The sequence below is a fragment of the Nerophis ophidion genome, linkage group LG15 (genome assembly GCF_033978795.1).
Source record: "Nerophis ophidion isolate RoL-2023_Sa linkage group LG15, RoL_Noph_v1.0, whole genome shotgun sequence".
NCBI lineage: Eukaryota > Metazoa > Chordata > Actinopteri > Syngnathiformes > Syngnathidae > Nerophis > Nerophis ophidion.
In genome coordinates, this window is record NC_084625.1 from 20549121 (window position 1) to 20571128 (window position 22008).

The 22008-nt window shown below is 43.6% G+C and overlaps 1 protein-coding gene across 1 annotated transcript in view; it reads right to left on the reverse strand.

Moving 5' to 3' along the window:
* Nucleotides 1-374: 374 nt before the first annotated feature.
* gli3 (GLI family zinc finger 3) overlaps nucleotides 375-22008 on the reverse strand; it is a 173785-nt gene continuing 152151 nt past the window's right edge. The window contains exons 11-15 of the mRNA XM_061921678.1: nucleotides 14137-14286; nucleotides 11884-12048; nucleotides 11519-11809; nucleotides 5945-6320; nucleotides 375-3573 (exon numbers count right to left, since the gene is read on the reverse strand). Coding sequence (XP_061777662.1) covers nucleotides 1367-3573; nucleotides 5945-6320; nucleotides 11519-11809; nucleotides 11884-12048; nucleotides 14137-14286 — 3189 coding nt within the window. The 3' untranslated portion in view covers nucleotides 375-1366. The remainder of the gene's footprint in view (nucleotides 3574-5944; nucleotides 6321-11518; nucleotides 11810-11883; nucleotides 12049-14136; nucleotides 14287-22008) is intronic.

Sequence of the window (22008 nt, forward strand, 5' to 3'; positions counted from 1 at the left end):
TATGAGTATATATAAATATACTTATGTAAATATGTATATATACATACATATATATGCATATATAAATATATATATACAAATATGTATACACAAATATATATGTAAATATACATATGTATGTATATACATACATATATATGTGTATATGTATGTATATATTTATATATATGCATGTATAAATATATATATATATACACATATGTGCATATATATACATATACATATTTACATATGTACATATGTGTGTTTGTATATATATACATATATGTATATATATATATATATATATATATATATGTGTGTGTGTGTGTGTGTGTTATTTAAAATACACTGTAAAACTGTAAGAAAGCAAGAAAGAAAATGCATTTCACAAATCTTTTTCCCATAATTGGACATTTTAATATAAATGTTCATGTTTATTTTTTGTACTATTTACAATGGAAGATTGGCAGTGTTTCTTCTCTTTAATGAAATGTATAAGGCACATACCTCAATGTCATTTCCTCCTCCTTTAAAAGGAAACTATTTCTTCTTTTTTTTAAAAAAAAAACACAAGACAAAATAATCAATCAATGCCCGGCTACAAAAAAAAACAGTACCAAAAAACTTAATAATAATATTACAAAAATGTACCTCATTGCTTTGACGCTAAATAAAAGGTAAACTACTAAAAGAAAAACATAATAAAAAGGCAATATAGGAACACTGGTGACAACGTCGCTGCAATACTTGGTGGTGCACATTCGGAATTTAAGAGCTTTGGAGAACACAAATAAAAAACACATCACTGTACAGCATCGAGAGATCAAAAAAGAAAAATAACAATGTGCCAGCGTCAGCGTCCATTAAGAACACAAAGCACCTTGAAAAAAGAGAATATAAAAACACTGTTACTGTATTTACACTGGAGTACCTCACCATGAAATAGTAGAATGTGATTGTATTATCCTATTTATATTTGGACAAAAACAGCACTGAAACAAATTTGTGAAAATGTTTTAGGGCTTTTTAACAGTTTCTTTGCATGGTACACTGGTCAGGGGCTGCAGGTTCCCACCCCCTGATATTGTATACATAATAACCTGGAGTGGCGAGCACACACCTTTGTGCTTTAAGGACAGTATTTCCCCTTGAAAACATGCATTTTTTTAAACCAGCAAAAACACGCAGGAAGAATACTGTTTGAAGACGAGAGTACGCTCTCACTGTCAGACATAGAAAAAGATTTAATTCCATAAAATGAATTATTTATTTATCTATACATCATAAATCCCACTTCTATGTGAGATGGTAAAAGTGGAAGTACATGTTTTTCCCCTAATTGCCTTCACGTCCACCAGAAGAGAGGAGAAAGGTTATGAGGGATCTACTGCATGATGGCCAGGAATTTGCTCTCCTCCGCGAGGCTGCTGAGAAGGGAACTCATGTCTCCGATGGCCATGTTGTTGACGCCGGGCGCCACGGCGGCGAGGGCTGGGGCCGCCGTGCTGAAGGCGGCTGAGGCGCGAGGGGTGGTCAGCCGCGACGAGGTCCTGGAGAGCCCTTGGAACATGGAGGGACTTAGCGGCACAGACACAAGGCTGCCCTGGTCGAAGCCATCCTCCATCATGGCGCCAAAGTCCAGACCGGTGCCGTCCTCTAGCACGGCGGCACCTTCCACCGTGCTGGTCACTTGGTCGGAACCGGGAGATAGAAGCGAAGTGGAGGAGTCACCATGGTTACCAAGTTGCCCTCCAGTGATGGAGTCTAGCAAGTAGTGGTCTTCCACTGTCGGGATTGATGCTGCTTTGGGATTTGTCTGCTGGAAAGAGACAGGATCTGTGAAGTCCTGCTCCAGGTACGCATGTTCTGGAGCTTCCAGTTTCAGGGGACACAGACTTCCACCGTTCTGAAACCGATGGACTTGACTGCAGTTTGAAGGGTTGAGGTGGTTCCTCCCTAAGTTCCTATTGATGGTTGTACCTTGCTGATTGGGATGAAGGACATCATGAAGATTGTCTATGGAGGCCCGACTGAGCAGGAGGTTGTTTCCCACCTGGCAGGAGACTCGATTGTTCAGGGTCTGCTGGAAATGGTTCTGCGTTGGTGGAAAAGGTCCATCAGTGGTCTTGGGGAAGTGAGGCCGAGTAAAGGTATCAGGAGCAGCTCCTCTCATCTCCATGCAGGACGTAGGAGATGCCTCCAGCTTGACCACAGGGTTGACGGTGCAAGCACTTTGGGTTGGGTCTACCTGGGAACAACTGTGGTGAAACCCGAGTGACAGATGCTGCTGCTGCTGCTGCTGGACCACCATGTTTCCAAACCTGCCAAAAGGTTCAGTCGGGGCTTGAGCTGACCACTTTCCGCAGTTCCTCTGAGGAGACCGCTCAGCGCTCCCGGAGCTGACTTCGTTCCATTGGATGGGAAGCAAGCTGGGGCTCCTCCTCTGCTGCTGCTGCTGCAGGCAGTGGTTGCCTGGGAAGTTCATCCCAGAAGTCTGCTCCATCCCTTCCATATACTGGTGCACTCTCTCCCTGGGGGCTACTTGCTCCTCGATGTGCATGTAGGAGCCAGCCTCCGCTTGAACCTGTGAGCGGAGATACTGCACCATGTCATCAGGGAGGATATCTTCATCCTCAAGCAGCGGGTAAGCGTCTTCATCGCCCTCCATGGCCAGAGCTTCTAAAGCCGCGTGCTCCGCAATGCTGGGGTTGTAGGAGGGGTTCTGCGGGGCTCTCTGCAGGTTCCCGTCTGAGCGAGTGTAATTCTGCAAGGTTAAGTTACGCATTTCGGGGATGTGTTGCTGAGACAGAGGGGGAAGAGGGTGCAGGTTGCTCAGGCTGTTGAAGCGCTGCACTTGGGGCAGGTTGCAAATGTCGGAAGAAGGCTGCGTCCTCACCGGATCGCTGGCCCGCCTGTTGCCGGTCAGCGGCCCCTCGCCGGGATAGAGGACCCTCCTCCTGTAGCCCGAGTGTCCCATGGAGCTGTTGGTGGCGTCGGTGCAGCGGTGAGGCCTGACAAGGGGTGGCATAGGCTGGTTGGGGCAACCTTCGTCCATCATGGCCATACGGGCTTTCAGGCTCATGCGCTCCATGTTGGGTAGAGGAGTCGGCGGCGGGCCACCGGTTGCTGCGGCGTACTTGGCCTTCAGGTGGTAGTGCTGTGCTGGGGTTAAAGTAAGCATCCCCCGGGAGCCCCCTACTTCTCCGCCCCCATAGACCCCGCCCGAGGGTACCCCGCTGAATCCCGCTCCGTACCCGCCTCCGTACTGGCTCGCCTCGCTGGATCGACGGGAGGCGTCGGTGGAGATTGGGTCGTAGGAGTCGGTGGAGCTGAGGTTGTGGAGGCGTCGGTGGTGGGCAGCCGCCGTCGTGCCGTCGTTCTGGGACGCCTGACTGGAGCGTCGGCTGGAGAAGCAAGGGGAGATGCCCGAGGATCGGCGGCTGCTGCTCAGGTAGGCGGAGCTGGTGGCGCTCCCGCTGCTGTCGCGCCGGTCTCGTAGCAAATTGAGCACCGTTAACTCTGTGTTGCCCAGCTCGGGCTGAGCTGGCGGCTGAGGAGCAGCAACCGTCCACTGCTTGCCCAGACAGGACCCTGGCAGGGACAAAAAAATACTTTAGAAGTCTGAAGGGCTGAAATATTGAACTAAATTGTTCTGGGGACCACAGTCCTCTACAGTGGACATTTGATTGTGGTGTATTTACTTTGCCAGAGTTAAAGGCCTTCTGAAATTAGATTTTCTTATTTAAACGGGGATAGCAGGTCCATTCTATGTGTCATACTTCAATCAATCAATCAATCAATGTTTATTTATATAGCCCTAAATAACAAATGTCTCAAAGGACTGTACAAACCATTACGACTACGACATCCTCGGAAAAACCCACATAAGGGCAAGGAAAATTCACACCCAGTGGGTAGGGAGAATTCACACCCAGTGGGACGCCAGTGACAATGCTGACTATGAGAAACCTTGGAGAGGACCTCAAATGTGGGCAACCCCCCCCCCCCCTAGATCTACTTGATCATTTTGCGATATTGCCATATTTTTGCTGAAAGGATTTAGTAGAGAACATAGATGATAAAGTTCGCAACTTTTGGTCGCTAATAAAAAAACCTTGCTTGTACCAGAAGTAGCAGACGATGTGCGCGTGACTTCACTGGTTGTAGAGCTCCTCACATCCTCACATTGTTTACAATCATAGCCACCAGCAGCTAGAGCGATTCGGACCGAGAAAGCGACAGTTTCCCAATTAATTTGAGCGAGGATGAAAGATTCGTGGATGAAGATAGTAAGAGTGAAGGACTAAAAAAAAAAAAAAAAAAAAAGGCGAGGACAGTGAGAGCGATTCAGATGTTATTAGACACATTTACTAGGATAATTCTGGAAAATCCCTTATCTGCTTATTGTGTTACTAGTGTTTTAGTGAGATTATATGGTACCTGAAAGTCGGAGGGGTGTGGCCATGAGTGTGGTGACCGCCAGTGTCTCCGGTGAGAGGAGGTAATAGTCCGCAGCTGCAGGAGGACGCAAGCTCCGCTCATAGCTACGGTAAGAGCCGTTTTCTCACCGAAACCTGCCAGTTGACATGTTGTCGGGAACCATGTTCGCTTGACTGCTCTGTTCCATAGTAAAGCTTCACCTTCTGGAATTTTAAACAAGGACACACCGGCTGTTTGTGTTGCTAAAGGCAACCGCTTCCCACCTCCATCTTTCTACTTTGACTTCTACATTATTAATTTAACAAATTGCAAAAGATTCAGCAACACGGATGTCCAGAATACTGAGTAATTATGTGATTAAAGCAGACTACTTATAGCTTGGATCGGGCTGGAAACAAATGTCCGCTACAACCGGTGACGTCAAACGCACGCGTCATCGTACCGCGACGTTTTCAACACGACACACGGGAAATTTAAAATTGCTATTTAGTAAACTAAAATGGCCGTATTGGCATGTGTTGCAATGTTAATACTTCATCATTGATATATAAACTATCAGACTGCGTGGTCGGTAGTAGTGGGTTTCAGTAGGCCTTTAAAGGGGTGCTCTGCTGTTTTAGGGAACCTTCTGCCAAAAAGCTTGTTTAATATAACCTCTATGACAGCAGAATCTGCTGCAAAAATGTGAGTCAGAAGTTTTTGGAACTGAACTCGTGGGCCACCAATTGAATAGCCCAAATGATGAAAAAGAGAGGACCTAAAATGGAACTTTAGGAACACCACTAGTACAACTAAAGTTGAACAAACGACTACTGACTGCATCTGAAGTAAACAAGGTACAGCAACACTAAAGGGGTGGACTTAAAGGGGTGCTTTGAGGAACGCCTTAGTAATTTATGTAGAACACAAGTTTAAACCCCAGAGTTAAATGTTTGCTAGCAAAGGTAAAAAAGTAATTGCAAGGATCTGCCAATGTGTTTACAAGGTCTAAGTTCTTCTAAACAACAAGACCACTCTTGCGTATTTTAAGAATTTGCTGCCAAAATATTTGTCTTTCAAGTTTTGATCTGAACTCAGGGACCAATATTGTATCATTCCTGGGCCAGATTTGGGCTCTGGGCTGCCAGTTGAAATGCTGATCTTTTTAAGTCCTTTTAAAATGACCCATGTTCTGGCATGTGGGATCTAAACCAAGGATGTCGTTGTGGCTTGTGCAGCCCTTGAGACATTTGTAATAAAGGATTATATGAATACATTTTGATTTGTAATAAAGGATTATATAAATAAACTTTGATTGATTGCTTGATTGACATAAGCTAAGGGTGCACGATTGCAACAGGTGTAACCATTAAACACGGTTCCATTTCTCTCCATCTCCTGTCACAAACATTTTGTTTCGCCTAAACGCTAGAGCCAAAAGTGGCGAGGTGGAAAGATGTGGTGTGCCAACAGGCGTTTCCATCAGAAAAAATGCATTGCCAAGAAAAAATCACTAATGCTAAGAGATGTATTGGAAACTCACCCTTCCCCTGGATGGTGGGGAGTGTGGAACCCTTGAGGGGCGGCGGCGGGGACAGGGGCCCCAGCCTGGGCAGCGCTCCGTTCACCTGCTTCAGCCTCTCCATCTTGAGGTGCTCCATCCAGCGCAGGGGGCGGCCCACGCTGCGCCTCGCCTGCAGGGTCAGCATGGCCGCCGTCGCCGTGGAGACGGTGGAGTCCATGATGGGGGCCGGCTGCCCGTGGTGTTCCTCTTCTGTCTCATCCTCGTCCTCCTCCAGCCACTCCCCTGGCGAGCGTCCGGCACTCACAGTAAGCTGGAGTCCACCGCTGGGATAGGTGCTGACTGGGGACTGGTCACTGCTGCATGTAGACTGACTGCCAGGGCTTGGCTGAGACGTCTAATGGACACACAAGCTTGTTACTGGCTCGTTCAAGACAACACAATAAGGAGAACATTCTGGAGCATCACACATTCTAAACATGCATTTTATTAGACAATTGCTGCAAAAGGGCTGCAAAAAGTCCACTTCCAACACCATCATCTACTAAGACAAGGTGTCTGCACTGCAAAAACTGAAATCTAAGTAAGATGAAATATCTCGAATAAGGGTGAGATTTGCTTATTTTCTGTCTGATAAGATAAATCTTCTCATTAAGCAGATTTTATGTAAGAGTGTTTTACTTGTTTTAAGGGTTTTGGTCCTAAATGATCTCAGTAAGATATTACAGCTTGTAGCTGAGATTTGATTACCTATATTGAGTAAAACATGCTTGAAACTAGAATATAAACTGTTGCAAAGCTGTGCCATTAACACTCATAAGTATAAAACTACTTTTTTAAAGTAATATACTCTTACTTCAAGCATGAAAAAAAAGTCATGACGCAGAGCGCATATCATTATGTCAAGATAATGCCACTAGCACTTACATCTTTTTAGAAGATTTTTCAACAAATTAAACTAAAATGACCCTTTTTTTTCTATCAAGAAAACTACACTTGTTATTAGTGAGAATATACTTGTTTTAAGGTATTTGGGGGTTAATTGAGGTTAGCTAATTTTACTTGTTTTGTAAAGTCTTGACAAGCTGAATTTTCTTGTTCTATTGGCAGATAATTTTGCTAAGATCAAATAAAATACCCCTTATTTTTTCCTTTTTTCTTTTTGTTTTTGAACGCTGACTTTTTGCATTGTGAAGTGAAGCCTAAGAAATTTAACCAAAAGTTTGTTGACTCCCTTATTGTATGGCAAACTAAACTAGTTTGTATGCCCAGCTGCCTGCATACCCTTCCACCATGAGGCGAAATAAAGTTGTGTTAGCACTTCCATAAAGAAGGGGAGGAACACTACTGAATTAAAGATTTAATAGAATAGAATAGAATAGAATAGAAAGTACTTTATTGATCCCTGGGGGAAATTCAGCACCACAGTTCGCTCACAATAAACAATAATAATAATACATATAATATATGAATAGTATAAATATATTCTACATAAATTCTACATTTAAGTGCAGTCAAGGAACATATGCATTATACAGTCTGATGGCTGTCGGTATGAAGGACCTTTTGGGAGTCTGAGCCTTTCACTGAACGTGCTCATTCTCTCCGCAAGGTCTGAGTGTAGTGGGTGGGAGGTGTTGTCCATAATGGCTAGGAGTTTTGCTAGACTTCTCCTCTCTGACACCACCGCCAGTGAGTCTAGCTCCACTCCCACCACGTTACTGGCCTTCTCTACCAGCTTGTCCAGTCTGTTTGTGTTTGTGTTTAACTCATAGCAAATTATGAAAGTGGCTTCAATATGGTTTTCCACAAGTAAATTCTCTATAAAACGTGTTTGGTGTTCATATTTTTGTTTTTCTGGAACAAATTAATGAACTTTTCAGTATTTCTAATGGGCAAAATTCCTTGTGTTTGGACAAATGTGGTTACAGACTATTTGCAAAAGATTAATGAGGAGGTACCATTGTACATTATTAGATATGACAATCCTTTTCTTTGTCATCTACAACCCAAAGCTAAAATGTGGATATTTTGTTCCCATGGTTTTAGCAAATACAGTGTTGTAGGCCATTAGTTTTATCCTACTGATGATGTGTTGTTGTGATAGTAATCTTATAATCAAGTTTACCCTTGAGTATAGCCAAATTATAAATCAAATATTTTCATAGTAAGAACAGAAAAAAACGTTTATGCCCTTCTAAAAGAAATTAAATAACACTCTTTAGTCACCTTTACACAATTTTAATCCAATATCCTAATGTTGCATGAGGCTGAGCCAATCCATGGCCCCGGGACTGAACAGCGCGCTCTGATTAGTTTAGACTCCTCCAGTGGCCATTACTACTGTAGTATTGATATTTTCAGTTCATTCAGCCATTTTATGCTTGAAAATACTTAATTTAGCACCATTTTTTTAACATGTGTAAAAACTGAATAAAATCCACAATGTAGTGAAGCCGCATTATTTGAAGCGTGATGTGGCAAAGCACGACTGTATAGGCCGGGGGTCGGCAACCCGCGGCTCTACAGCCGCATGAGGCTCTTTGGCGCCGCCCTAGTGGCTCTCTGGAGTTTTTTCAAAAATGTATGAAAAATGAGGGGGAAAAAATAAATGTTTTGTTTTAATATGGTTTCTGCAGGAGGACAAACATGACACAAACCTCCCTAATTGTTATAAAGCACACTGTTTATATTAAACATGCTTCACTGATTCGAGTATTTGGCGAGCGCCGTTTTGTCCTAATTTTGGCGGTCCTTGAACTCACAGTAGTCTGTTTACATGCACAACTTTCTCCGACTTTCTAGGACGTGTTTTATGCCACTTCTTTTTCTGTCTGATGTTGTCGACCAAACTTCTAATGTTGCGCATGAATGCACAAAGGTGAGTTTTGTTGATGTTATTGACTTATGTTGAGTGTGCTAATCAGACATATTTGGTCCCTGCATGACTGCAAGCTAATCAATGCTAACATGCTATTTAGGCTAGCTATATGTACACATTGCATCATTATGCCTCATTTGTGGGTATATTTGAGCTCATTTAGTTTCCTTTAAGTCCTCTTAATTCAATTATATCTCATGTTATAGGGACGGCGTGGCGCAGTGGGAGAGTGGCCGTGCGCAACCCGAGGGTCACTGGTTCAAATCCCACCTAGAACCAACCTCGTCACGTCCGTTGTGTCCTGAGCAAGACACTTCACCCTTGCTCCTAATGGGTCCTGGTTGGCGCCTTGCATGGCAGCTCCCTCCATCAGTGTGTGAATGTGTGTGTGAATGGGTAAATGTGGAAGTAGTGTCAAAGCGCTTTGAGTACCTTGAAGGTAGAAAAGCGCTATACAAGTACAACCCATTTATTTATTTATTATGACACACTATCTGTATGTAATATGGCTTTTAATTTTTTGCGGCTCCAGACAGATTTGTTTTTGTATTTTTGGTCCAATATGGCTCTTTCAACATTTTGGGTTGCTGACCCCTGGTATAGGCAAACGCTGTAACCTCCAGGGGGAACAAAATTACTCTAAAGTATAGTTGTATTAAAACAAGTCACTACTATTAACTATAGAAATGGAAAAGCTCACATTGATAAGTGTAAAAAAAAATGTTTTATTAATTTTGGTAATAATCCTATAACAAAAATGATAGTACCAAATAGGCTCACAGAGGGCGCGACATTGTCGAGGATTGGTTTTATCCTCTTTAATACACAAAGGGCCTGATCTACTAAAGGTTTGCGTGTACTAAAACTTCTGCAAACCTGATAGCACGTGCAGAGCTGATCTATTAAACTTGTCTGCAAAGCGGATTGCCTCTGTTTGGTGAGCAGAACAAGGAGCACAATCTGTCTTCATGAATATGCAAAATATAAGCTGATTATCAAAACACCCACAATACTGGGAGGAGAAGAATGTATTATACAGCGCTCGCAGTTTGATTAATGTACATCTGAAAAGTACGTGCTAACTGACACAGTTACACACACGGCTAAAGTTCTCGTGCTGCAAAGACAGACGATAGACAGCGAACCCTCCATCCCCTACATGTGCGTCAACATATTTGTACAGTCAGAAATTAAAAAAAATAGACATACTGTCTATTCAGCAACATCCTTTTGTAATTTTATAGCTGCATGCTGGATGACTTAAGTGGCTAATAAAACATATTCAAATGATTCGTTTTCGTGTCTGTTGGGGGTTTATTTTTAAAGGCGTTTGTTATTTCCCAAAGAATATGAATCATTAATATACCTCCTACATGAAAAAAACTTCTTAAAGTATGCATTGTGTTATATCTTGAGCGCAGTAAGTGCAAAACTTAACACTCCCACTAATAGCTTGCACACGCTGTTTAGCACGTGGTATTTCAATCTTAGTACCGTATTTTTCGGAGTATAAGTCGCTCTGGAGTATAAATCGCACCTGCCGAAAAAGCATAACAAAGAAGGAAAAAAACATGTAAGTCGCACTGGAGTATAAGTCGCATTTTTGGGGGAAATTTATTTGATAAAACTTAACACCAAGAATAGACATTTGAAAGGCAATTTAAAATAAATAAAGAATAGTGAACAACAGGCTGAATAAGTGTACGTTATATGACGCATAAATAACCAACTGAGAAGGTGCCTGGTATGTTAACGTAACATATTATGGTAAGAGTCATTCAAATAACTATAACATATAGAACATGCTATACGTTTACCAAACAATCTGTCACTCCTAATCGCTAAATCCGATGGAATCTTATACGTCTAGTCTCTTACGTGAATGAGCTAAATAATATTATTTGATATTTTACGGTAATGTGTTAATAACTTCACACATAAGTCGCTCCTGAGTATAAGTCGCACCTCGGGCCAAACTATGAAAAAAACTGCGACTTATAGTCCGAAAAATACGGTAGATCATTTGCTGGAAGAAGTTTGAACACATTGTTAATGACAAGGTCAGTGGGATATTTTTAAAATATTTTTCTTCAGTCTAATATTTACATTGTGTCGCCAGGCACTTCTTGATTGACAGCCCTAAGCAATGGTCGTTTTAATGTCTTCAAATCATAGTTTGTCGTCTTATCTGGCGATCTGAGATATATTCCCAGTTTATAGTCTGGGCCGCGGGTCATGTCTCGCTGTGTGCTCCACTTGCAACAAACAAAAGAGCACACTATAAAATCTTGTTTTGGGATATTTTGGAGGACAGACAAATAGAGTAAAGGCCTCTAGCGAAACTGTGTGTTGACTAACTCGGTTGTTTACTGAATTGTGCAGAGCGGAATCACACATTTATTTTGTGCGGCGTGTGGACAGTGTTTAGACACGTTTGCCCTGTTTACGTTTCATCAATTTAAGCAGGGTCAGCTGTGCAGTTGGTGGTCAAGCACATGAGTCTCTCAATGGAGGTGAAGGCTGAAATGTTCTTGTGATGAGATGAGTCACCAGACAGTACAAAAAAAGGGCACACCTATCTCACCTGATTACCCACTGTCCTTAGAAGGAAGAAGAGAAATGCCGAGGCATCGAATAGAAGAAGACATGCAATTGTTAGAGGAGTTAATTAGCAGAAGGGTTTAGTTAGCGTAGATGCTAATGTTGAGTCTCACCATTGGTTTCTCTGTCTTGATGGACTTGACCTGCAGACATTCATCCTGTTTTGAGGTAACGTGGTTGTACTCCCTTTGGTCCGTGTAGCCCCCCAGCCCCAGTTGCCCCGGAGACCGCCCCTGATTGTTGGCACCGGGGTCCCGGGGCTGCGTCGGAGGCCTGGGGTAATCGCCGCGCTGTTTCTTGGTGACGTGCGCCTCGGGCCCGTGCACGGTCTTCACGTGCTTGCGCAAGGAGCTTGGGTCTGTGTAGCGTTTGGTGCAGCCTGGGATTTTGCACACGTACGGTTTCTGCAACGGGCCATAAAAGCAGGAAGTGAGAGAGTGCTCGGGTGTCCGTGGTCTAATTCCAGTCTGAGGGGTACCTCGTTTGAGTGTGTGCGATTTTGATGTTTGGCGCGGTCGGAGGCGTTGGAGAAGGCTTTGTTGCAGCCCTCGTGTTCACACACGTATGGCTTCTCGCCCGTGTGGGAACGCAAGTGGGTCTTGAGGTTTTCCAGGCGGGAGTAGGCCTTAGCACAGCCTTCAAACTGTAAGCAGAGGAAGAGTCCGCGTCATTCTGATCAGTCTTTACTTTTCATGCAAATACAGGAGGTTTTGAGTTTATGAATGTGTACAACTTTAACCAAATTCTTCTAAAAGTGACACCTGAGTCACTCACGTTGTACACAGAACAGATTAAGTTAAAGTTAAAGTACCAATGATTGTCACACACACACTAGGCATGGTGGAATTTGTCCTCTGCATTTGACCCATTCTCTTGTTCACCCCCTGGGAGGTGAGGGGAGCAGTGTGCAGCAGCGGTGCCGCGCCCCGGAATCATTTTTGGTGATTTAAACCCCAATTCCAACCCTTGATGCTGAGTGCCAAGCAGGGAGGGAATGGGTCCAATTATTTTATAGTCTTTGGTATGACTCGGCCAGGGTTTGAACTCACAACCTAACGATCTCAGGGCGGACACTCTAACCACTAGGCCACTGAGTAGGTTATTGTTATTATTGACATGCGGAGACATTCAAGGCAAGTGAGGCACTTTTGAAACTGAATTTCATATGCTCTCATCATTGTTCATACAAGCTGCTCATTAGGACGATAATTAGAAAAAGAAAATATCTCATTTTCATAAACATTTTCTCAAATACTTCTTAGTCACATGTATTTACTTTTATAAAATACAAAAACATTTGAGGTCTTACCTTGAGCGTAAGTAAAATACATGCACCTCTCTTTGATTATAAAAGTTTTATCACCTTCCGTTGTGTCCGATAGTCCAGTTTAAAGAAGTTTTTAAAGGACAACTGCACTTCTTTAGGAATATTGCCCATCATTCACAATCCTTATGTAAGACAGGATCAAATATGTTTTTCTTTTTCTAATTTGTAATTTACAGCAAGTATAAGGTGCCTAACAAAAACATCCCAAAACTGCCAATACTCCATTTACATCTTGTGATCTGAATATTAATCAAGTATTAGTGATATTTTTATTACAAGAGGCAACGCAGAGGAACTACCTTTAGCGGCACCGTGATCATAGAGGTGCTTATGCTGCTATATAGACATATTGAGCCGTTGAGCGCTGCATCACCTCTGAGTTGGTAAATGTTAATTCTAGATTATAAATCAGGCCTCTCACCTGGATAGTAGAAGGTTGTGGGCATAAACCGAGAAGTTAGTCAACATTGATAGTCAACTTAGACCTGAAGATTGCAAGAAGGACACCAAAAGACGCTCACTTTGTTATTGTTTTTATCGAAACGAGGAAGATATGAACATCCCATCCGTCTGCATCCCAGTGAGAGCAGACATTGTACAGTGAGTAATTGTTTCATTGTGTTTAGAGTTTGTATTTCTTGTTTAGAACTTAGCAATGGTACTTGCGAGATCTGCTTTTTGCACGGCTTCTAAAACTTGCTGTTCATCTTCTTTGTATTCAGGCTTTTAATTTATTTTTCTTCACCTGCCTAGTCTGACTGCACGTCCCTGGAACACATTAGGGACAAATGCATGAATAAAAACATAAGGACACCCGATGAAAAGGATACAAACTTTATCTTTAATGACGGTTGCGGCAGTCAAGCGGCTTGGACCGGCCAGTGTTAATCGACGTTTTGACACTTTCTGAACAATTTTGTGATGTCTGGTTTCACTTCCATGGTTGTGGCTTTCCTTCTCATCGGATGGCCTTGTATTTAAAACCTGCTTATCTAAGTATTTAATGGAAGTTAAAGTTAAAGTACCAATGATTGTCACACACACACACTAGGTGTGGTGAAATTTAACCTCTGCATTTGACCCATCCCCTTGTTCACCCCCTGGGAAGTGAGGGGAGCAGTGGGGAGCAGTGGGCAGCAGCGGTGCCGCGCCCGGGAATCATTTATGGTGATTTAAACCCCAATTCCAACCCTTGATGCTGAGTGCCAAGCAGGGAGGCAATGGGTCCCATTTTTATAGTCTTTGGTATGACTCGGCCTGGGTTTCAACTCACAACCTACCAATCTCAAGGCGGACACTCCAACCACTAGGCCACTGAGTAGGTCAGTAAGTGTGCCGTAACTACAAAACATAGTAACCCCCGGAACCACCTGTGCATAAATAATGAGCCGTTTGCATTCTTACTGTGCACTTGTGAGGTTTCTCCCCAGTATGCCTGCGCATGTGGACCACCAGCATGTACTGGGCCTTGAAGGGCTTCTGCTCCCTGGAGCATTCTTCCCAGCGACACACAAACTCCTTCTTCTCCCCATGGATGTGGTCGTTGTTGATGTGCTGCAAAGGAAAAGAACAACACTTTCATAAACGGAGGTGCGGGAAGTCTGTTAAGTTCCATTAAGAAGTGTGATGTTTTTTAAATCTACTTGTTCCTGATGCCATGTGACAACTCTGACCTTTCAGGGATGAAGTCGACAATACGGTTCTTTTAGAGACACTAACTTTTTAGCCAATAAGGAATCTTCTTTACATCAACGCGAGGGCAATGAATAGACACTGGACAATGAAAGCGGTTAAATGTCTGAAGAAAATGTGCTTTCTTTTTGGTGGAGAGCAAATAAAAAGCATGGAGGGTCACGTCCCCTCGGGGCAAAGACTCTCTCCTTGTCAATGACATCTTTGTCCCGCCCCCTTGGCCTGACTGTGACCCACAAACCATCCTACTTTTACTAAATTGGCACCCCCAGGCCTCATCTTCTGGAACAACTGTGGTCATTTTAAGGACAGGAAAAAGCAAAGAGAGGACTCGACACCAACAGAGGACCTCCATTATTCTCACTTGACACTTTTTTAATTCTAATGTGACAAAACAAGACTAATTCCGGGGGAAATGATTGGGAGGTCGATGACTGGAGACGTTAGTGAAGTCCCCCTCCCGTCTGAGATTGATCCCCTGCCCGCCTCAGTTGGCGGCCCTTTAGCCGCCGCCGGTGTGAGGGAACCCCCGTGGCAAACGATCGCTCTGTTGCGAGCGCCGCTCGATATCCTCCGAGAAAGCGCAGAGCGATGGGCGAACGGCGGATCACGCCTTGTGGCTGCCACGCGCACAGATGGATACACACTCCGGCCGTGTTTGTACAAATGACGGAGTCGTTTGACGGATGTGATGCATGAGCCTCGGCGGTTGACAGGGAGTTGGGGCAGGAGGGTTAGACGAGAGCGGAGCCGTCGGGAAACCTAATGGCAATTCTTATTGAATCAATAATCTCAATGCTGAGCAGACGAGTCCCGTTGGCCGACTAAATCGACAAACAGGTGCTGATAGCGGCCACGCGGTGGTTATTCATCTTCTCCTAGCCGGCTTATCGGCCAACAACTGTTAAACCGCCACCAAGATGGATTTAGGAGGGAGGCGCATGACAGGGGGAGAGGACACGGGGGACGTTTGGGTCGCCTTTGTGCGCACACACACACACACACACACACACACACACACACACACACACACACACACACATGTGCATGGTCACATACATGCTATTTGCTTGCTGATTGGACAAATGAAGTACATTCTGCACCTTTGAATAAATGCATGTTATATGTGGCAAACTATGCACTGAGGCAGCACAGTGGATAAGTGGTCAGTAGTTGGTTTAGAGTTCCACATCCTTTGTCAGCTGGGGCCTTCCTGCGCCGATTTAACATGATCTTCTTGTGCTTGTTTAAAGCCTCAAATTAGCTTAGCTGTTAACAAAAAAAAAAATTTTTGACGGTGAATTTGCAGTTCAGGTTTTACGCATACATGCGCGCTACGATGCTGTAATATGCATGCCAGGCCAGGAGTAGGCGATGGAGAAATACTACATTGCTTGTCTTCCTCAAGTTTTGTCCCCAAAAAAAAAATACTTTGTTGGCGTATCAACTATGAACATTTGCATTTAAAACTTTGCTGGAATAAATGGGGCATTAAAGGCCTACTGAAACCCACTACTACCGACCACGCAGTCTGATAGTTTATATATCAATGATGAAATATTAACATTGCAACACATGACAATACGGCCGGTTTAGTTTACTAAATTGCAATTTTAAATTTCCCGCGTGGTATCCTGTTGAAAACGTCGCGGAATGATGACGCTTATGTTGACGCGTGCTTGTGATGCTATTGGTTGGAGCGGAAATTTTATCCCAGCACCACACACAGCTAAAAGTCGTCCGATTTAAGCGCATAATTACACAGTATTCTGGACATCTGTGTTGCTGAATCTTTTGCAATTTGTTCAATTGATAATGGAGACTAGAAAGAAGAATGCTGTTGGTGGAAAGCGGTGGATTGCAGCTGCCTTTAGCAACACAAACACAGCCGGTGTTGCTTTGTTTGTTGTGAAGCTTTAATATGGAACAGAGCGGTCAAGGGAACATGTTTCTCTACCACATGTCAACCGGCAGGTTTTGGTGAGAAAATTGTGGTAATAAGTCGGCTCTTACCGTAAACATGAGCGGAGCTTGTGTCGTTCTTCCTGCAGCAGCTGTCAAAGTGGCAGCTGCGACTTTCTGGGCTCCTCCATGGCTTTACTCAGAGACACTGGCGGTCACCACACCCCTCCAGCTTTCAGGTATGACTTTATAATGTCATTAAAACACTAGTAACACAATAATCAGATAAGGGATTTTCCAGAATTATCCTAGTAAATGTGTCCAATAACATCTGAATCGCTCTTGTCCTCATCTTTTTTTTCTTTCTTCTAGTCCTTCACTCTCACTTTCCTCATCCACGAATCTTTCATCCTCGCTCCAGTTAATGGGGAAACTGTCGCTTTCTCGGTCAGAATCGCTCGCGATGCTGGTGGCCATGACTGTAATCAATGTGCAGATGTGAGGAGCCCTCACACCGGTGACATCACGTGCACATCGGCTTCTACTTCTGGTAAAGGCAAAGCTTTTTTATTAGCGACCAAAAGTTGCACACTTTATCGTCGATGTTCTCTACTAAATCCTTTCAGCAAAAATATGGCAATGTCGCGAAATGATCAAGTATGACACATAGAATGGACTTGCTATCCCCGTTTAAATAAGAACATCTCATTTCAGTAGGCCTTTAAAGTAATAAAAATAAATAAAATGGCCTCCAAGTGTCATAACACAGTGTCCCTAACGGCTGCACCATCCACTCCGACATGCGTGCAGGATATATTGCAATAATATGATGTAAAATATATGCTAAGAGTCTGTGATTTTGCGTACATGAAAATAAAAACACAATTTGTGCCTCTTTCACTGTGCATATGGGTGAGACATTTTTCTAGCAGGCTTGCGTTTCTTCCTCGTTCTTCCAGAAAGTGTGACGAATTGTAAGCAGCTGAATACAAGATAGTATATCTCCTATTTGTCAAGATTTTTACACCGAGTTTGGATTTTGGGCAGAAATGCCTTCTCTGTTGTCTTCATGTGTCTCTATCGCAGTCTTTCTCAAATAGTGGGGCAGTCCCCCGCTGGTGAGCCCTGGGAACATGCTTTATCAGTATCATGCAATATAAATGGGTTGTACTTGTATAGCGCTTTTCTACCTTCAAGGTACTCAAAGCGCTTTGACACTACTTCCACATTTACCCATTCACACACACATTCACACACTGATGGAGGGAGCTGCCATGCAAGACGCTAACCAGCAACCATCAGGAGCAAGGGTGAAGTGTCTTGCTCAGGACACAATGGACATGACGAGGTCGGTAGTAGGTGGGGATTGAACCGGGGACCCTCGGGTTGCGCACGGCCACTCTTCCCACTGCGCCACACCGTCCCTTTAAAACCCGTTTCAAAAAGCTGTTCACTACAAAACGTGCTCATTGTAATCATGACTTCTTTAGTTTGACAAAAAAAAAAGAAATCAGCACAAATTGTTTTATTCATTCTTGTTTTGCAGGTTAAAGTGTTTTATACATTGGTAATGTTGCTGATCAATTGAAATGTATTATTTATTTATATATAATTATTATTTAAAAACATTTTCAGTAAATAATTGTGAAAAAAATACTTATCATTTAAATAAGGATTTATCTATTTTTTTTATTTCAGGCATATTGATGCACTTTTAATATTTTATTTTACAGACTAAAACATGTAGGTTGATCTATATTTCTTTTTTGTTTTCTTCAATGTTGATAAAAACACATCGTTATGCAGAGGCGTACTTATAACAATTTTATGGACAACTGATAATATTTATTGTGGAGGCAGAGATTGGGGGGCTGCAAATTTTTTTTCCGCTTCCTAGGTGGGCAAAACAGAAAATAATTGAGAATCACTGCTCTATTGCGTTGTTGATTCGATTGACTAGCGTGACATGCAACTCGCCACACTGCTGTCATGAGCGTGTGTTGCCCCGAGTTATGGTGGGAATCAAAATCCGGGCAAACAATGGAACCAGGAAGACACCAGAAAGGAAAGACAAAAAAACGGGAATTCCCGGCAAAAACTGGGAAGATAAAAGCTAATATTAGATTGGTGTGGCATGATGGCGCAACCACAGGGACGCTGCTTTTTTTTGCCATAAGTACAGACTTGAAAGTGCATACAAGTCTTTGAATGGTGAAACCAGACTTATAGTCAAGAATGTTCACCGTGCATGATCTTGTCATTGTGTCGTCACGTTGTTATTCATTTGTAACCACTTCGGACAATATTTTCTCTAATCAAGCAAAGCATGAACAGCCGTTTGGTTGCAGAGTGGGAAAGGAGAGCCAACTTTGCCGTCAAGTGGCCAAAAGTCTCAAATCCGATCTGATTTTTTATTTTTTTTAACATTTTGAGCTAATATCATGTGGCAATCCTAAAGTCCAGCCCAATTCCAACCCCAGCCCTGAATGAAATACTGGCTCACACAAATCGTAGCAGATTGAGGTCTCGGCGGAACGTGTCCCCTGTGCATGAGAATGCGAGCGCGCATGAGAAGAGCGCCTGTTTACAAGTCGACAAATTTCCACGTAAGCCTCGGGACCCACAGCGTCGTTTAGCTTTATCAAACGCCACCTAATAAATCATACGCTCTTTTGTGATGTCACTCGCCAAAGTGCTTTTGTTGTCAAGCAAGGGTAGGGGAGGCAAGGAAGAGAGGACAGGGGGGAGGTAAAGAAGGAGAAAAAAAAGAGGGTGGGAGCTGCAATTGGCATGTGTAATTCAGCACGCTCTTTTCATCTTCCACCGAGATACTCCACAGCGATAAGCGGCCTAATCCTTCTCCTGATCAAAAAAAATCTGCATTTTACCAATTAAAGGCCTGCGCCTGCAGTTAGAAAAGGGGGGGTGTTTGGGAGGTGAAGGGGGGGTAAGTACTGCGCGCCTTTAGACGGTGCCCGTGTTTATCTCACACATAGGAGGAGGCCATGGCGGCATGCAGCTACCGCCCCTTTCTGGGTAGCGCCACCGATGGAGGTGAAGTGAACAGTCCTGACGAGCTGGAGAACACACACATGGACGTGGAAGGTAACCCAAAGTAGGAATAATAGCAGTAAAACATGGTGGAGGGCGGCGGTACGGGGGCATTAAGGGAGTGTGGGCATGTCGGCATGTGTGCAAAGAAAAAAGCCCACTTCAAGCGAGACATTAAAGAAGCCACCAAGGCCTTATCTTGAAAAAGTCGTCCCTTAGAGGGAAAAGACGGGAGGGAGGGAAAATGAAAGTGAAAATGAGAGAGGGAGGGAGAGGTTCAACGCCATTCCCTGACAAAAACTGGGGGGAATGGAGAGGAGAGTCCAATTGAGTCAGCCAGCCGCAAATGGAATCAATGAAAGAAATAAACAGCGGCAAGTAAAAGTGACACCCGCCTCGCTTCTGCTGACTGGGTAGGCCAGATAAGTGAGCTAAATTGCACAGATCCGATGTTTATCTTATCGGCGGCGGCGATAAAGGAGCGCGGCACGGCGGCGACGGCGGCGTGTCGCGGCGAGAGCATGTTTGAGGGTGTAAAAATATGCGCCCAGAGTTTTTGAACAAGGTGGAGCGCGACGAGGGTGGTGTGAAGAAGGCTTAATTCCCGAAATGAGGCCAAGCACAAAGGAGAGGCGATGTTGGAATGGCTTTGAATTCCTCTGCGAGCCTTTTGCTTGTTCAACCAACCACATTTCTCGGTTTGTGTCCACCCGTGAAACTGTTCTCACGAACTCTTGTTCTCCTGCTTGCAAGCACAAACTATTGTGATAAAACTTTGCGGGAGAGGTACTTTTATAGGCAACGACCTAATTCTGTCAGTATTACATGGTATTGTTTAACATAAAAAATCTAACGCTGCCATACTTCGCTATCTTTGTTGCACATAACGTTACGTCCGGTTGCAGACGTCATTTTAGTTATATCAAATGCCATCTAATAAATAATTCGCTCTTTCTTTAGAAAATGCTTGAACATACAATAAGGCTTCACTTTTAAAAATGCCGTAGTTAGATGCATTGGATTTGCCATAGGCAAGCTACTGATTAGCATCAGCGATTTTACATGGCAATTTAAACACCTTTAAATTTGGTAATAAATACGACAACTAAGATGACAATCAATCAGCTGGTGTGTAATAAGTACGTCCAGAATAAACACTTTTTAGGACGCAACAAAAGCTCGCTTCAGCAAAGACTCGGCAACACTTCTGCCATCTAACTTCTTGAGAATGCAATTGCATGCAAAATCTAGTACATGCAAATGAGACTTAGAAGTTTACGACAAAACAACTAGATGGCACAGTTTTATTATCAGTTCACTATTAATAAAACAAATAGTTTTACTATTAAACAAATTAATATTTATTAACACATTTGAACACACAGAAAATTGGTATTGTTATCGATTTCCGGGTCCCAGGAATTAGTACTGCATCATTTTGAATAGGAAAGGTACCCATCCCTAGTCTCCACTTCGCACATCATGTTTGCCCATTTTTCTTTGCAAAGTAGCTCCAGTTTTGTAGATGGTTTTTCAAAAACAGTTTTTGATTTACAATAAAACATATAAAATCCCCCAAAATAGATTTATGTTCTTTCGTCCCAAAGTGACAAAACGTGGATTTTTTTTTTAAACCACTAAATGAAGGATCACAATTTAGTATTGAGCCAAATGAGTGTTTTTTTTTTTAGCTTTGGTCTACACTTAAGTCCCATCCGAGTTCCTTTTTTCATGTTTACCCCCTTCAGCTATTTGAGAAGACAAGTTGGGAGAAGGGGGAAGGGGCTCTCCATTGTTTGCTTATATGGATGGAAATCCCCCTCAGTCCATCAACGCGACCACCCCCTCTTCCGAGCCCTGCGCGTGCTCGTGAAGGGACCCACTGTGGTCCAAATACTGTACTTATCCTATTACTGGGGGAAGGTGGGGGAAGGTGGGGGGGGGGGGGGGGGGCAGATAAGAGCGTCGGGGCTGTTGAATTAGAGGGCATGGATTCTGTAGGCAACTTTTAATGACATCTGAGCGCATATCTGCATGTGCATAGAAAACTATATATATATATATATATATATATAAAAAACAATTCCAAGAAAATGGATGTGGTTGATAATTAGGGACGAAGGTTTGCGGGAGGCCACCTGCTGCGACTCGCGCAGGTTTCTTCCTCTATTAGGACGCTGCCTCCCCATCCCACGATCCCCACCCCCCGCCACCTTCCCCATCATCCCGCCGGCTGAAACAGGGGCAAGAAGTTGTCAAGATCCTCCAGCGTTTGAGCCGAGCCCTTCAAACACGGGAGGCAGCCCATTCGGAGGTGAGGATATCAATTATAGATAGAGGTTACCACCACGGCGCGGGATTGCCATGTCAAGACGCAAACAGACAGTCGTGGAGAGCTCTGAATCTTTCTATCATTGTGTGCGCGTGCGTGCGTGTGTGTGTGTGTGTGTGTGTGTGTGTGCGTGCGTTGCATCAACCCCTGCTCGCATGTTATTGTTACGTTCACTTCTCCAGCAGTGTGACAGGGGGCAGCGCAGTGTAGAAGTGGTTAACACTGTGTCTTCATAGATACAAGTTTCAGCAACTACAAAAACATGGACTCTAAACCTGGACTGCCCTACTCTGGTGGGC